Source organism: Gallinula chloropus (genome assembly GCF_964237585.1).
Source record: "Gallinula chloropus genome assembly, chromosome: 5".
Classification (NCBI taxonomy): Eukaryota; Metazoa; Chordata; class Aves; order Gruiformes; family Rallidae; genus Gallinula; species Gallinula chloropus.
Genome location: NC_140090.1, coordinates 2603516 through 2621100, shown reverse-complemented (window position 1 = coordinate 2621100; position 17585 = coordinate 2603516). Strand labels below are relative to the sequence as shown.

The 17585-nt window shown below is 42.8% G+C and overlaps 1 protein-coding gene across 1 annotated transcript in view; it reads left to right on the top strand.

Annotated features, from left to right (window-relative positions):
• MBD5 (methyl-CpG binding domain protein 5) overlaps nucleotides 1-17585 on the top strand; it is a 146209-nt gene that overhangs the window by 121771 nt on the left and 6853 nt on the right. The window contains exons 11-14 of the mRNA XM_084265550.1: nucleotides 4963-5991; nucleotides 7611-7825; nucleotides 9554-10762; nucleotides 16108-16181. Of these exons, the coding sequence (XP_084121676.1) occupies nucleotides 4963-5991; nucleotides 7611-7825; nucleotides 9554-10762; nucleotides 16108-16181 (2527 nt within the window). The remainder of the gene's footprint in view (nucleotides 1-4962; nucleotides 5992-7610; nucleotides 7826-9553; nucleotides 10763-16107; nucleotides 16182-17585) is intronic.

Here is a 17585-nt window from a genome sequence, read left to right as displayed (position 1 = left end):
TTTCCATTTATTCACTCCCAAAGCATTTTTCCCTCTAAGAGAACAACTGATAAGCTTTTTCAGCATTCTGGGTATTTCTCCTTCTCACTGCATTGCAAAGATAGTTCCTTTCTCTCAACAACTGGCAAAAGAACTTCTGGCAGATGCATCTGTCTGCAGGAGCTGGAAGCCAGTGTTTGTCTTTTCTGGCTCCCAGTCTAACTCCTTCATCTTTTTTTTTTGTCATTCTACTTTTACTCTTAAGAACTGCTGATAATCAAGAGCAGTTGTTTGCAGAGCTGACATGTAGGATGCTTTGGGTTTCCAGGATTCAAAACACCACGTCTTTATGAAACTTGGAATCAAACTTGTGATTTGCTTTTAGCTTTCAACTCCCAATCTCATTTCTCATCACAAGCCTCCTAACTGTCATCTTGGAGCCTGGATACAGCAGCAACAAACCATTGCACAGTGGAGTTTTGAGTGAGCTAACACACTGTTGAAACTCTTTGGCATCTTCTTTTCCTCTGGCTGTCATCATTCTCCAGGGCTGAAGGAAATGCAGGTGGTCAGATCTGCTTTCCTTACAGCACAGCTGGCCAAGAGAGCTTGTTTGCATAGGGATTTTTTTTTTTTTCAGCTCACATCCACTGTTTGGTTGCCACTGTCATCCTCCTGTCTTGGAAAACGCTAGGAAATACAATGTATGGGTCTAGATATCACTTTGGATACGATATGGACCTCAAAGGATATCCAGAGTCAGTTCCAGATTGCTGCTGCTACTCTTTGATGCTGCAGCATGATGTGAAAGGAGAGGCATCTTTTTAGGGCTTTTCTTCTCTTGCACTCTCAGTGCTGCTTAGCCCGTGTCCCTGATGAGCTACACTGCCTTTTCCTGTCCTGTGTCAGAGGATCCTTCCCTTCTTCGTGCTGCCGATGCTGGGCATCACTCCAGGTCTCCTCATGAGTCAGAAAAGGACTACTCATACTCATCCTTGGTCTTGGAGATTTCATTTTGAAACTGGGAAAGGACAGTTCAGGGGCCTCTGAGGGCTCTTGTGCTCCTCCCAGAGGAAGATGTCGTCCTGCACCTTGTTGATGCAACACAATGATGCAAACGTTTTATAAAGGGGGAGAAATAAACAGTTGAGATTTTGTCCTTTGGGTTGGGGCCAAACATTCAGAAGCTGTCTAGCAGCTCTGTATTTTAATGAGAATGAGTGTGCATGTGTTTCTTCATCTGGAATATTGACTTGTTGAAGGTGGGATTTTGGAAGAGATCCGGAAATCAAATCCTGGCAGTTCAGTCTTGCTGGAGATTTGTCCCAGAATGCAGCTGTAAAAATCTTACTGGCTACTACCCAACTCAGGACTTCAGTACACCAGTTCCTACTGTCTGTTTCTGTGAGGTGGGATTACCAGAAGCTGGTGGAGAGCATTTGCCTGGTTTTCTTGCTGAAATCTGGCTGCTCATCACCTTTCCAACTCCCAAACTTCTAAAGTCTGGATTGAAGTAAGGACACATTTTTGTCCTCCTACTGAGAATCCATCAAGATTTTTTTTTTCTCCAGGAGCAACTAATTAATTGCCTAATTAATCTGTAGAAAGGGCAAGTATTGAATGCACTCCAGACCTCAGGTTAGATCTCTGGAAGTGGTGTTTGATGCAGGATAGAAAACAGAGCAGTGTTTGACACTGTTTGTTCACAGCAGATACTCTTCTATGTGGTCATTAAACTGGGCGGAATGGAAAATAGGATTATAAATAAACTAGAAACGGAGATTACATCTACTTGAAAATACCAAAATTAGGTTTTATATTCATGAGATAGGAGACTTTCCTCATGTCTGAACTCAAAATTGAGCCACGTGCTGCTTAACACACCAAACGCGGTTTCTTCTAGTGAGAGAAGCCTTTCTTAGCCACCAAGGAAAAGCTTATATATATCCTTCTTTTTCCTATTACAGGAGTAAAGAGTTTCCAAAAAAAAAATACTGTCTGAAGTGAGCTCATGCCTTAGAAATCCAGTATACCAGATTATTCCTGCAGGTCAGGCTGAGCTGATGGTAACCTGGTTTTATCTGTACGACAATAAGGTTTTATGTGGAAGGTCATTTACAAGTGGGAGGAATAAACATCTGAAGATGCTCAGGGTATTACCAGGTCCATCCTGAACTAGATTACAACTGGAGAGACTGATGTTAAGCGTGTCTTGAAGTGCAGTGACAGAGTGTTGCTTCAGTGAGCAGTTTCTTTAGCTCCCATCGTTCCAGAGGCCCTCTGCATCTGCCTTGCTTCTTGTGAGTGGTACAGCAGATCCCTCTGGAACAGCTTCATAATGGTACTTCTGAAATCCATAGGTTGGAGTGTCAGTTCTGGATACTGATTTAAACAAAACAACTTTAAAAAAAGCTCTTTTGTGAGCAAACAGGTACCTGATAATTAATAACGTGTAGTGAGCTCCATTATTGATCTGTTACACGCCTGGCGTGAGTTTGAAACTATTACAAGTAGGTGTGTTTTCTTCTCTCTGCTGAAACCAAAAGAAATTGGATTTAGCCACAAATATTGTAAAGAATTTTACATTACTTTTCTAAAAAAGCCTTTTTAAAATATTTCCGAGATTAGTATCAAAACCAAGATCTGCTGTGATATGTTTAGCTGAGGCTCTCTGGGATTTATGTCACTGAATTGGAGTAACCAGAGTTTATGGCTGTGCTCTAAGGATAAATTTTAAACACATTGACTTTCATTTCTGTTGCACCTCTCATTGGTATGAGCTGGGTTTTACTATTGCTGATTTACAAAAATAGCCAAATGCTTCACAAAACAAAAGTGCAGACACATGTAAAATGGCAACCTTGTGTAGCTCCAGGCCTGGAGGTTGGTGTCCCTGCCTGTGGCAGGGGGTTGGAGCTCTGTGATCCTTGGGGTCCCTCCCAACCCATGCCATTCTGTGATTCTATGTAAAATCTTCTTAACATGTCATAAGGGCACATAGACCTCAATGTGCAAACTCGTGCTTGAGAGACTCTTCCTTTTTCCTGTGATGTTCCATGTTGGAAACGTTGCCAGAGGCTTCTTGTCTCCTGAATTATGGGACCGGTGGGACAGGTACCTTGGCAGAAACAACCTCACTTGCCATAGCTGTCGTCTTCTTGGTTTCATCTAATATCAAAGCAAACTTGTCTGTTTAGCAGCTTTTCATTGATTTTTATTGGGAAGGTTTCTTGAAAGCCTGGATTTCTGAGCTGGGAAGCTGTGGGTGCTGGTTTCCACATACATACACACCGCGTTTGCCAGGCCCAGGGGTGTCAAGACAGAGTATTTCCTGTCCCTGCCTAATTTGAAATGCTCAACACAAAATCATCCTAACTGGAAATCCAACGGGGCATCTCCTTTCAGTGCATGGTTGGGTTTTTGTTCCTCAAGTGCTTATCTGGGTGGGGTTTTTGTATCCCAAACTGCTGCATAGAGAAATGTACTTGTCATGAAACCTCCTTTATTGCTTTGTTAACGTATTTCTTATCACAGCAGAATAGGATATCCTCTGCTTTACAATTGCAATTTGTTCTGACTTTATCCTTTGTTAATTTATTATTTAATTTCTGTACTAATGGCACTGGGAGAGAGGGTGTGATCTTTCTCAAGTTCAGAGCAGTGCCTCGTGTGCTGGGTTAATACTGTACCTTTCAGACTTGTCATAATGTTATGGCTTTGGAAAATTAACATTTTAATTGACAAATGAAATAATTATTTGATTCATTTCTTACCATTTAGCTGTGTATTTGTATATCCCTTTTCAAATACCATTTGTTTACAAAACCAGTAATTTATATTTTCTGTTCTCTTATCATATGAGCTATTTTTGCAAGGCAGTTGAGAATGGACAATTATTTTATTGCATCAAAACCATAATTAAATACATTTATAATTATACAGTTTTTTCTATATACAGTATATATGTTTAATGCTCCAATGAATCGCTGTGAATAAAGTAGAAAGGTGTCGTTTGAGGCAATTCCACATGCTTTAGTTCTCCTAGTCTCCTCCCATATGTTGAGGTTTTTTATATGACTGTCAATTCAAGACTCTGCCTTAAGTAAAAGACAATGAATAATTTATTTTATGCTTCAGATTTGGTAAAAGGGTATAAAAATACCCAGAAATACTTTATTATTCTCTCCTCCTTTCCATATAACCCCCTCACAGGAAATCTACCCAACTGGTCTTTTCTTTTCATGTCAAGTGATGGATATGACCAGACCACCCCAATTATATACATTCTTTTCTTTATAAATCATTGGAGGGGTTTTGTCTCCTACCCTACCTTGCCCATAGTATAATTTGCTCGTTAGATTTTGTCATAAGCATCATCATGACATGTAGTCATCATAATTGTATATTTTTTTCTTCAGGAGCCCAAAATAATACTTTTAAATAATAATCCTCCAGAACCCCATGAATGGAATGGAGCTGGAAGTAGAGGAGCATAAGATGCAGATGTACATTTAGGTCATGTACTCATGCTCTTTCACCCAATGTCGTTCATTTGGGGGTTGGACCTGATGATCTCTTGAGGTCCCTTCCAACCCCTGCAATTCTGTGATTGACATCTCCCATTGATCCTTATTCCTAGTAGCTTAATTTCATACTGGTCCACAACTAACTGTGTTAAGTTATGGTTGCTTTTCAGTGGATGCTAATCAAAATATGCAATGAATGAAATCCTTTTGTATCCCCAAAGAAATTTAAGGGAAATACAAGCATATGGATAAACTTCCAATGGGCTGTAGGACATCACATAGTGTCTGAAGCAACCAGTGGGAGGTTTATTCATATTTTAGAAGTCCTCAAGTCTGGATGCTCTTTCCTGTGTATGGGTACCAAATATCACTGGTTTGGATTAACTCTGCAAGTTTGATGGTTGTCTCCCAGCTGGCAGTATCCTATTAATAATAGTTCTGTTCTTTTGCATTGCAGGGGGTTCAGGACCATCATCATCAATAGCCATAGCTGGCACCAGCCAACCTGCCATCACAAAGACAACATCTGTGCTTCAAGATGGTGTTATAGTCACTACTGCAGCTGGAAACCCACTTCAGAGCCAGCTGCCCATTGGGAGCGATTTCCCTTTTGCTGGCCACGAACACTCGCTTCATTTTCCGCAGAACAGCTCTTCAAACAATAATCTTCCACATTCTTTGAATCAAAACCTCCTCAATTCTCTACCTATCTCTTTGCCAGTGAATCAGCAACATCTTCTAAACCAGAATCTATTAAATATACTGCAGCCTTCAGCAGGAGAAGGCAAGTCTGAGGTCAACCTCAACCCTTTAGGTTTTCTCAACCCGAATGTAAATGCTGCTTTAGCTTTTCTCTCCAGTGACGTGGATGGGCAGGTATTGCAACCTGTTCACTTTCAGCTTCTAGCAACCCTCCTTCAGAACCAAGCCCAAGCAGCTGCCATGCTTCCCTTACCATCTTTCAATCTGACCATCTCAGATTTGTTGCAGCAGCAAAATAACCCTTTGCCCTCAGTAACACAGATGACAGCCCCTCCTGAGCATTTGCCAAGCAATCAGGCAGAAAGCAGCAGGGTGGAGACCCTTTTAACCAACCCCCTGGGCAACCCCATACCGAGCTTTTCAGGCACTGACACTACTTCTAACCCCCTGCTCCTCCCAGCTGTCTCTGGGGCCTCAGCATTGATGGCCTTGAACCCCCAGCTGGTGGGAGGTGTCCTGAACTCTGCATCGGGCAACACCGCTAATCATCCAGAGGTTTCCATAGCCACCTCCTCCCAAGCAACCACTACCACAACCACTACATCATCAGCAGTGGCAGCACTGTCTGTCTCAACCCTGGGTGGTGGGACAGCAGTGGTGTCAATGGCAGAAACATTGCTGAACATATCTAATAATGCTGGGAATGCATCTGGTCCAGCTAAACTCAACAATAACTCTGTGGTGCCACAGCTACTTAACCCTCTACTGGGGACAGGTCTGCTTGGTAAGTTCAATCTCTTCACAGATATAAAAGGAAATAAATTTTAAAAAGAGGGTTGGGGAGGGGGAGTTTCAGATTTAGTTTCTATTTTTAAAGACTCCACTTTATCTTCTCCTACTTCTTTTTTTGTAAGGCTTTTGTATGTTACAGCTTGTTTATTGAGAAAAACAGAACTGTTATTAGCTTTCAAATACATTCTGATTTAATTCCCTAAGGTTTAATAACTGGTTTTGGAAATTATTTTACATTCCATTCTTAATTCTGATGCCACCTACACCTACTCAATATGCCTTAACCTTCTGTAAGCAACTGGGCTTGTTTCATTCTGCAAGTAGTGACCGCACCAGCGCATCCCTGGGATGCAGCGGTTCCCTTCCCGTGCGTGTGGCATCACAGGGTTAGTACGAGTGGCTGTGCAGTAGATGACAAATGGCCAAGTGCATTTTTCCAAATGAGCTGAAAGTGCCAAAACCCTCAGCAGGCTCCCTGCAAAAGAAATCCATAAAGCACTCAAGTAGGTCCTTGCACTTGTTCCAAGAGGAAGGTTGCCCTTTGAGCCCTTTATTGTGCACTTACTTTTTCCTCATTCCTCTGGTGTTGGTTTACTTTACCTCAGGTTTCTAAACCACAAGTTATCTCACTTGACAAGCATCTCCATCCCAAAAGAAGTGATTGAAAACCCTTAAATCCAAGGGATTTTTTCTCCCTTTTTGACAATTTTTACCAATACAGTGATTGCTCCTCTGTCTTGACTACATAATCTAATAAATCAACTAGGAGGAGGAATTAAATAGTGGTGAAGAGCTGATAAGCATTTTAACATAATGCCCCATACATACCTACCAAATGGCTACCATGAGCTCAGCCCCACTTTACATTTTCCATGTGAAATGCAACCAACCAATAATTCTGCAAACTCACAAAACCTGAGCTTGAAAAAAAAAAACCCTTAGGAAATAGATAGATGTTTTTAAGCTTTCTAATTTCCTAAAGTCAGGCTCAACAGCCTCTTTACTGGAATTTTCACGTAAAGTGAGATTTTCACATAGCAGAAACTGTTACTACAATTGTTTGGCCAGAATTAATCAGTCAAGAGTGTTGGCTGACCTGTTGGTGAGCCAAAGAGCTTTTGTTCCTTTGGAGTTACAGAATCACGAGGTTGGAAAAGACCTTTTAAGATCATCAAGTCCACATGTTCCTGTCCTAGTTAATGAAAAACTCAACAAAATGAGTTTTTTAAATTATTTTCTCTTTCTCTCTCTCTCTCCCCAACCACCCCAGTACCGTTGGAAGCAGTCATTCTTTGAAAACTTAAGATTCCAAGAGAGGGGATATCACAGAGGCTCGTTCTGCCATACTTGTACCCTTCCAAAGGCAGAGGCGCTCGTGTCAGAAACCATTAGAAAGAGTCCAGATAGATGTGACATGCAAAGGAAGCAATACTGGAGAAATAAAGAGTAGGAGACACATACCTTGAGGACCAGTGCAGAGAAGATTGAAGGGGAAAAGGGTTGTTTTACAGAGGCATTTGCTTAGCAGTCAGTTAAAATTTGAGTGGAGGAAAATTCCTCCTGAATGTTGAAAACTATACTGACTTATGTTTCTCTGTGTTTGAATTACAGGTGACATGTCATCTATAAACACTACTTTGAATAACCATCAGCTGAGTCATCTCCAGTCGCTATTAAACAACAATCAGATGTTTCCTTCAAATCAGCAGCAGCAGCAGCACCTTCTCCAGGGGTATCAGAACATGCAAGGCTTTCAAGGCCAGCCCCCAATTCCTGGCCCAGCCAACAACCCAAACCCCATGGCATGTCTGTTCCAAAATTTCCAGGTAGAAAACAAAATTAAATCAATATTCAAACAAAAGTGCAACTCTCAGTAGGTAAAATTATATCCTCCATAGTTTAATTTTATTATTATCATATTTTTTGCTGAGTGATTAAGACAGTATGTATATGGGATTGCTTGCCTCTCTCAGTAGGTTTTGGATTTCACAAATTGGTTACATGTGTACTGGAATTTTATACCTTCTTTCTTCAAAATGAGGTGTGGTTTCTCTGGCACAAGTCACTCTGCATGTGTGGAACACTACATGCCACCTATGTTCTGATGGTTGCTGTGTGTTTTTCACAAAACTCTTTCCATTCCACAGAAATTATCTTAAATCTCCATTTTGATCAATCTTACGAATTCAGAGGTCAGAAATAAATATTGATACCACTTTATGGTAATTAGAAACTTATTAGTTGAGTGTAGGTGACTGTGTCCTCTTCTGTTTCCAGTGAAATCAGGTGGAGGAGCTAGCTGTGACCTGGATCATGTAGACTGAAATACAGCAGGCATTAGGATGACTTTACAATGACAAGTGATACCCCCCAGCTAGCCACCTAAACAGCCAATTCATCATGATGAGGTTGAACTACCCAAACTACCACACTGACAGGAAGCGTAGCAACCAAATTAGGTAGTAAAACCAGAGTTAAAGGACAGATTTATTATCATTCAGTATTACTGTGCTTGCTGCAGAACTCAGAAGCATGCAGAGGGTGCCCAAACGTGCTTCTACCCTTTCAGAAGGGAAAAGCAGATGTATCGTTTTCTCAGTGTAGATGCTTCACTGCTCCTGCAGATTCCCAGCCCTCTGACTGCCTGGCACCTCTGTTTTTGGATGAATTTTGATAGCTTTATCTCAGTATTTTTTGCTTCAGATCTGCAGTTAGGGGAATAGTAATGTGAGTATTTAAAGGAGCTTGTGGAAATATTTTACCCCTGGTTGTTGCAGGGTTCTGTCACAGCACTGCTGTTGACATCGCCTGGGCTGCCTATAGATGTGACAAGTAATATAAAAAGCCCAGTTACTTTAATCTGAAGGTTACTGTGGCAGTGCCAGCATCACAGCTGTGATGCAAAGGGAGGCAGGCATGGTTTGCAAGGGACTGAAATCCAGAGAGATCCCACGAGAGAAGCACATAACTGAAAGGGGAAAGATAGAAATGTTAGCCTATTCCAAAGGGACAGTGGTGGCCTACATTCCAGAAACTGAGTAAGGAGCTTACAAGGAGCAGAGAAGAATGGTTGGTAGGGAGGAAAGAAGCAAAATTAGGATCTGGGAAGGAGCAAAAGAGGATAGATGAAAACAGAAATGCTGACCTTGGCAGAGCTGTTTAGGACTTGAGAGAAAAAAGAACGATGCTGTGCTTCAGTCAGAGAGGAAATCCCTGAAAAGACTCTGAAAGGGATGATGATGCAGTCTCAGCAGTGAGTGGTAAGCTGTATCATTTTGTGCAAGGCATCTGTTTTGATCCATGAGGCAAAGTCTAGATCCAGTGGGTTTGTTTTCCTCTAAATTTTCCTCTGTTTTTGGTTTGTTTTCTTTTCAGCTTGTTCAGCATTAAACTTTGGAACTAATGTATAACCAAAATAAAGCTATGCACCGTGGCAAGCAGTCTCCCTGGCCACCAGCCTGATTTCTTTTATTAAAATGAAACAAAGCTTGTGTATGGAAATGGAGCTTTAGGTAGAACAGCAACCTCCATCTTCTTCTCTCTGCTTTTTCCAGGTGAGAATGCAGGAAGATGCTGCTGTCCTGAACAAAAGAATGATCACTCAAATGGGAATGGCACCGGTTCCTGAGAGCTCCAACACTATGCTTCCTCCTTTCCAAGAAACATCCTGTGACCTGCAGCAAAGAACTGAACCATCTCTTGGACAGCAGGCGAAGGACAACCTCAGCGTCGCTGCTCAGGGTGACACGTCGGTGGACGCCATCTACAAAGCGGTTGTAGATGCTGCAAGCAAAGGAATGCAAGTAGTGATCACCACTGCTGTTAGCAGTACCACACAGATGAGTCCCATCCCAGCTTTGAGTGCCATGAGTGCCTTCACAGCCTCAATTGGTGACCCATTAAATCTTTCCAGTGCTGTCAGTGCAGTAATCCATGGAAGAAACATTGCTGTTTCTGATCATGAAGGTAGGATAAGGAACACTAGAGGAACACGAATCCTGAAGAATTCAGAGCATGGTAAAAATGCAAGCGAAGGGGATGGGTATGAATACTACAAACCAACGAGTTGTAACACACCCAAAAAACAGTGGGAAGGGGAGCAGAGTCCTGTCAGTGAGATAAATAGATGGAAATGTGAGGAGTTTCTAGACCACTCTACCCATATCCGTAGCAGTCCTTGTCACGAAAGGCCCAATAACATCTCCACGCTGCCGTTACTACAAGGTGAGCAGCATCAGATACTGTTATCACAGCGAAACTGTCAGAGTGATAAAATGTTGGAGGAGAATTTCAGGTATAACAATTACAAAAGAACTATGATGAGTTTTAAGGAAAGACTGGAGAACACTGTGGAACGATGTGCACACATAAATGGAAACAGGCCTCAGCAGAACAGAGGATTTGGGGAGTTGCTGAACACTTCTAAACAAGACCTGATTCTGGAAGAGCAATCTCCAAGTTCCTCAAATAGCTTGGAAAGCTCGTTAGTTAAAGACTATATCCATTACAATGGAGATTTTAATGCCAAAAGCATTAATGGGTGTGTGCCTAGCCCTTCGGATGCTAAAAGCATCAGTAGTGAAGATGACCTAAGGAACCCAGACTCCCCTTCTTCGAACGAGCTGATACATTACAGGCCGAGGACGTTTAATGTTGGCGACTTGGTCTGGGGCCAAATCAAAGGACTGACTTCATGGCCTGGAAAACTAGTAAGAGAAGAGGAAGTTCACAATTCATGTCAACAAAACGCTGAGGAGGGGAAGGTATATTTATATATATCTATCTATAAGCACATTATCTGTCTCTCTCTCTCTCTACACACCTACCTGTGCCCACACAAATGTTTATCAAAAATATCTCAATCCATTCATTTCTCTATTTTGGGGGGGGTCTTACTTTAGTAGTACGAATTGCTCTCTTCTTTTTTCATAACCATAGCTTGCAGAACTGAGTTTTTCCCATGGCTAGAAGTTTGCCATTAGATAACTGCTGTAAAAAAGATGATATTTTGGCCTGGTTGTGCTTTACCAGCTAGTTTGTGTATAAAAGACTTGGGAGGTAAAAAATGCTATTAACCAAAGTTGTTTAACATATGTTGTGTGGTAGTTGAACTTGTGGCTGTGTCCAGAGAAACTGAGATCTGAAAGCATTGAAAACTGGAAAAAGGAAAACTGATCTAATCAGCTTGAGGAGTCTGTACTGAGTAAAAGCTCGTTGATTGGCACGCTCTTTAAGAGGAAACTCATGCACATTTTCACCTTGAAAGGAAGTTTTGACTGTCTTCTGGTAGAGAGGGAAGCATTCCAATTTGCTCTTTGGTACTGAAATCCATTTTGTTGTGTTGACAAATCACATGCTTGTTGGGGAATATACAAAAAATACATTTATCAAGGAATTGTCAGTTACTTTATTATGATAAATATTTCAAATTCTGGTCTGCACAACTTGTATCACATTATATCTTTGTAGCTCTTGCCAAACATTTCACATCTCCCATAGATAAATATTTTTAAGTCCTGCTTTGTAAAAACCAAATTTGAAAAATATGTGAGGAGAAAGGAAAGAAATTACATGTTCCCTCTGACACAAATCAAACCACTTAAAAATTAGGTACCTGCCTAGAACATTCCATGAGAAAGAGTCTTCTGAACCTATGAATGGGTGGGTTGGACCAAAGTCTTCCTTTCCCCAAAATTTGGCTGAGAGTAGATAGCTATAGGAGAGAGAGAGTATAAGATCATGTTAAGGAGCACATCTTCATCAGCAGCCTCTGACTCCCACCAGCACATAGCTTGGGAGCTTCTTGAGCTGGAACTGGTGAATCTGTATATAACCACTGCTGGTCTTACTGAGTTCATAATCATTGGGTTAGCAGAGGTCAATGTGCAATTATCATTTCCCCAGTGTATATTTATATATATAAAGCACCTATCAGCATATTGATAAACATTCTTTGGAACCACTCTGGCAGCAGAGGTAAGACTCTACAGGTCTGGGATGAATTGGTGCTATAAAGAACTGGGGGATGTTTGGCCAGAGTGGTTTCAACTCTAGTTCGAGAGAACTTCAGTCTCTTTACAGGTGGCTCCTCTGTCGATCTCCTTAGTCAAAGAGCTCCAGTCTGAGTGCACTGAATGAAAGGATTTACTTGAAATACAACAAGATGCTTTAGTAACCAACCATATTTAAACACATAAGGCATCGTTTCTTATGAAGGTTGGAGCCCCAAGTTGCAGGTCAGTTTATGAAGTACAGGCAAATCAGAGACCACAGACTGTAACAGGTGGAACAAAACCAGGCAGATCAGAGAGTCACAAGGTTGGAAAAGACCTTTAAGTTCATCAAGTCCAACCATTCCTGTCCTATGCTAAACCACATCCCATAGACCATAAGGAGGTGGACAGTATGCACGTTTTCATGTGCATTCTAGAGCAGCTCTCTAAGCTTACTCCCAAATTTGTGGATACCAGAGTGTATAGCTGCACTTGCACAAGCCTGCCACCTTTAATTCCATGTCTGCTACGTACAGTACGTAACCACTGTGTAACCACTGTGGTGGAGGTGAAAATGCCCATGTGCTGTGTAATGATTCTGTTCCTAGCTGAAAACAGGCTGAGTCTCCCATGTACTGTGGTGATCTATACACGGGATCAAACACTCCTATAACAGGTTGTACAGCTATGCTGTTCAGAAGTTCAGGAAGCCTGGTCTGAAGGGATAAGGCAAAAAGCCAAAACCAACCCAACACACACCAAAAAAACCCAAACCCTTTGAAAAACAAAAAGAAACTACCTCAAAAACCAAACGGTCTTCAGAAATTCTGTGCTTGAGAAGCTCCTCAAAGGTCACAAGCCGTGGTGGGACTCATTAGCAGTCCTTCCAAATACTGTGCTTTCTGCAGAGCCTTCTTAAAATACTGCTGTAGTATTTGTATAATCAAATGTTGACCTCCTGTATTGTAATGTTAGTTTGGCTGTGCTGTGGGGATCTTGTGGTACTTTGTACGGTCTCCATTCACTATATCATACATAATTTGACTTTTATTTCCATTTTAAAGACTTTGGGTGTTAAATGTAATAATGCTTCTGTTTGAAGAGCAGCCAGAATGGTGTTTCCCTAACAGGAATATTGCACCTTTGTTTCCTAACGAACGCTCACTTTTTTTGGCTGTTGGAAAATGAAAGTGGAACCTGAGGAAAGCGTGGTGGCAGCAGGGGAAATTTCTGGAAAGGAAAGGAGCAAGCCTGAAGCTACGGGCATCCAAAAATGGAGGATGTGTATTTCATTAAGTAATTAATTTGATTATTATCCAGCTTGGATCACGCAACGTTTTGAGAGCAGCGATGGGAAAGGCAAAGGGTTTGTGTGTTGACATGTCCCTGGTGATCCTTACAGGGCAAGGAGGAGTTCCATCAGTTAAACTGCTGGGTTTCTTTCTAAACTGAGCTTTTCTCACTCTGGGCATGATCTATCAGTGCCCTGAAAATCCTCTTTGTATTCTGTAGCGTTGTTATAGTTTATTGTGAATGAAGGCACATGATACTGTCAACTCAGATACATCCCGTATAGTTGTCTCCAGTACCGCGTTATGGTAGCCGTTCGATACCACTTCTGCAGAGGAGCACTAGCAGGGTTTTACCATTCCACCCTCCCAAAATTCCAACAATGAAGACACTGCTTCCTTCTCATTACTTGACACAAGTCCCTTCTTACCCCAGCGCTGATGTCAGCTCTTCAGAAAAGCATTCACCACTGGACTGCCTCACGTGCCTAACAGCACGTGCAGCCCTCTGCGGAGTTTACGTATGCACGTGGATAACCTACGAGTAGCGCTCGTCTAAGGGAGAGGATCAAGCTGATGATGTTACTGCCCTTTAGTTCTGTTCAGTTTGAAAAGACACCAGTTTCTTCTTCAGCTGCTCTGAAGCGAAGGCTTGAGGTTACACGCACCGCAGACGGAGTAGTGCTGCCTCTCCTGTGAAGACAGGCTGGGAGAGTTGGGCTGGTCCTTCCTGGAGAAGAGAAGGATCCAAGGAGACCTAATTGCAGCCTACCAATCCTTAAAGAGTCCTACAGGGAAGTGGGAGAGGGGCTGGTCACCAGGGAGTGCAGGGACAGGACGTGAGGCGATTGCTTCCAGCTGACAGAGGGCAGGGTGGGGTGAGACATTGGGGAGAAATTCTTTACTGTGAGGGTGGTGAGGCCCTGGCACAGGCTGCCCAGAGAGGCTGTGGGAGCCCCATCCCTGGAGGTGCTCAAGGACGGGTTGGATGAGGCCTTGAGCAGCCTGGGCTGGTGAGAGGTGTCCCTGCTCATGGCAAGGGCTTTGGGCTAGATGATTTTTGAGGTGCTTTCCAACCCAGAGCGTTCTGATTTATTACATATGCAGCTATATGTTCCCAAAGTGTGATTAGGAGAGGAATTACTTGAGGTATTTGCAGCCTTACTTGAAAAGGAGGCCCGGCTTTAGGGGAAGAGTGCTGCAGTCAGCAGCAGAATTGCATCTGTTCCATGAAAATAGAAACCTTGTCTCCCCTGTGCAGGTTTCACCGTTAACGTCTCATCTCCTACGTTCCTGAACGGGAAAATTCCCCAGTTTCATTAGCTGATGCACAAGTTCAAGACATGAAATTTGGTCTAAATATTTATTATATTGGGCCTTATTTCTGGAGATTTTGACAACTTGCTCACTCATCAACTGTCTGAAATTCAGCTTCACTTTGAAAATAAATGATTCAGTAATTGAAAGGCTGGGTTTAGGAGGAATTTGCATTTCAATTTATTTTTTGGATTGTGTATAGGCACGCTTAATAAATTTGTGTTTATAGAACTCATTTTCCCTGTGTCAGAAGACAAACTGTACTTTTTAACAAAAATTCTTGTTCACTTATGCAAAGCTTAAAAAAAAAAAGTCAAGCAAAATGTAGCAGTGCTGACAAAAAGGAGCTTATTCATTTGTTTTCTTTAAATTGATGTGTTTAAATATGTTTTTTGGGGGTTTTACAAGCAGAAATGACTGAGCCAAATGAAAATAACATGCAGAGTTACATGAGAGTATCAAGAATGCAAATGATAAAATTCTGTGGACAATGTAATTAATTTTATTGCCTGTTTGTGTTGTTTGTGCTGGTACTAATGGGTACCTACACGGTGATTGTATCCAGTGGGGTTTATACGCATTGCTTAAAAGATTATAATTCTGGTTGGTTTTAAGAGACCTTGAATTTCTCATCGAAGTACTTTAAATACCAGCTCAGATTTCTGTTGAGCACGTGCTCAAGTTAATTCCTGACTTGGTGGAACACTAAAGTATCTGCTTCAAAAAAAACCCAAAACAGCTTTCTCAGGACCACTGCCTGAGCTGCTAAAACGAGCTCCAGTTAAGACTCAGAGATTCATAGTGTGTAACTGGGCCCGGTAAGGCCCCAGGCCTTGGAACTGAAGCGTGTACTGTGGCTCTGCTGAGACAGGAGCAAACCTGGCCCTGCCCTTCGCTGCATTGATCAACTGGGGTCTTAAATATTTCATCCAGAAATGGGAGGTGATGTGAAAACGCTTCTGTGTCTGTAAAAATTGTGCTGTGTGTACGAGGCAACTCCCTGCTTCGAGGCGTGGTCTCCGAGGCCTGAAACACGTGTGTAAAGTGCAAGTACAGAACATGAGATGTTATCACCAGGGTTCTGATTAGTAATACCAACACAAAGAAGGGGTTAAAATAGCCTTTTCTTTCTTAGCTTTGCTTCCCTGAGTGTTGTGGCTTTGGGGTTTGTATTTCTATTGCTAGTGGTGGGGACACGTAGAGGAATTCAGCCCAGAGAAGAGAAGGATCCGAGGAGACCTAATTGCAGCCTACCAATCCCTAAAGGGTCCTACAGGGAAGAGGGAGAGGGGCTGGTCACCAGTGCAGGGACAGGACATGTAGAGGAATTCTCTATGTGAGGGGTGTGTATGGCTCTATGTTAATTTACTCTTTGCTGGGCAGGTTGGTGTCTTGTGGCTGCGGTGAAAATTAGGCTCCTTAATAATGCATGTCTAGCAGCAAAGTAAAAGCAGTGTTTAATAATTGCAGGTCTGGGTAATGTGGTTTGGTGTTCATACCTTCACTCAGGTGGAGCCAGAGAAGTTGAAGACACTAACAGAAGGTCTAGAAGCTTACAACCGAGCCAGGAAAAGGAACAGAAAGTAAGTAAATGCTCATTTATTTACTGGTGAAATGGAATAATTAAATTCTTTCCCTTCCCAAGACTCTCATTGTGGGGAACTTCAGCTCATCGGCCAAGCTGAAGAGCTAATTTTCTGGATTCCTTGCCTTGGTTATGATAATCATCAGAGATCTTTGATATCTGCATTTTTATTGCATCTTCTGATATTTACAGTAGCCTTTGTAAAATGTCAGCCTACTTGTTTGAGCTTTCATGTGTTGGATTTCTAATTTACAGCAGAAAAAGTTATTACATCAAACTATGCTGACCAAATATGCTTCTTAACATGATCTGCCCTTCTTTATCTCTTCCCCCTGCCTCTGGCAGCTGCTGCAGCAGGCCCAGCATAGGTTTATTCAGATAAATCCAGTTTGTTTCCCACTGCAGTGTCTGACTGTATCTAACCAGGCCAGGGCTCAGTGCAGAGCTTTTCTTATGCTGTGTCAGCTACACGTGGAGGAACTGTTTGCTTTTATCTTGCCTTTCAGCTTTTATCATAGAATCTGAGACTGGTGTGGGTGGGCAGGGCCCACAGAGGCCCCCCAGTACCTTCCTGCCAGGGGCAGGGACACCCCCCCACCTGCCCAGGGTGCCCCAAGCCCCATCCAACCTGGCCCTGAGCCCTGCCAGGGATCCAGGGGCAGCCCCAGCTTCTCTGGGCACCCTGTGCCAGGGCCTCCCCCCTCCCCAGGAAGGATTTCTGCCTCCCAGCCCCTCTCCATCCCCCTCCTGCAGCTGAAGGCCGTTCCCCTGGGCCTGGCCCTCCCTGCCCTTGGCACCAGCCCCTCTCCAGCTCTCCTGGAGCCCGTTGAGGGATGGGAAGGGGCTCAGAGGTCTCCCCAGAAGCAGCCTTCTCTTCTCCAGGCTGAGCCATCCCAGCTCTCCCAGCCTGGCTCCAGAGCAGAGGGGCTCCAGCCCTCACATCATCTCCATGGCCTCCTCTGTACTCAGTCCAACAGCTCCGTGTTCTCCTTGTCCTGGAGACCCCCAAGCTGGAGGCAACACTGCTGGGAGGGTCTGTGTCCCAAAGCAGAGCAGAGGGACAGAATCCCCCTTTCCCAGCCCTGCCAGTCCCACTGCTGGGGATGCAGCCCAGGACGTGGGCGGCTTTATTTACAAACACACCAGGATAGAAGAGATGAAACAGTATTAGGATATGAAATGTCAGCATAGACAAAAAGAGGAAAATGGTTGATTTTTAGGAAAAAAAAAATCTGGACAGCATAAAAGGATAGAAAACTGGGCAGCTGGGATTTGTTCCCAGATTCTGTTGCTTATTTACTATTGCAGTAAAAACACGTTACTTTGAATCCATGTGAGGATTTGGAGTCAGCTGGTGATACTTGTCTGTAGCACATAAACACAGGTTTAAGGGAATTAAATA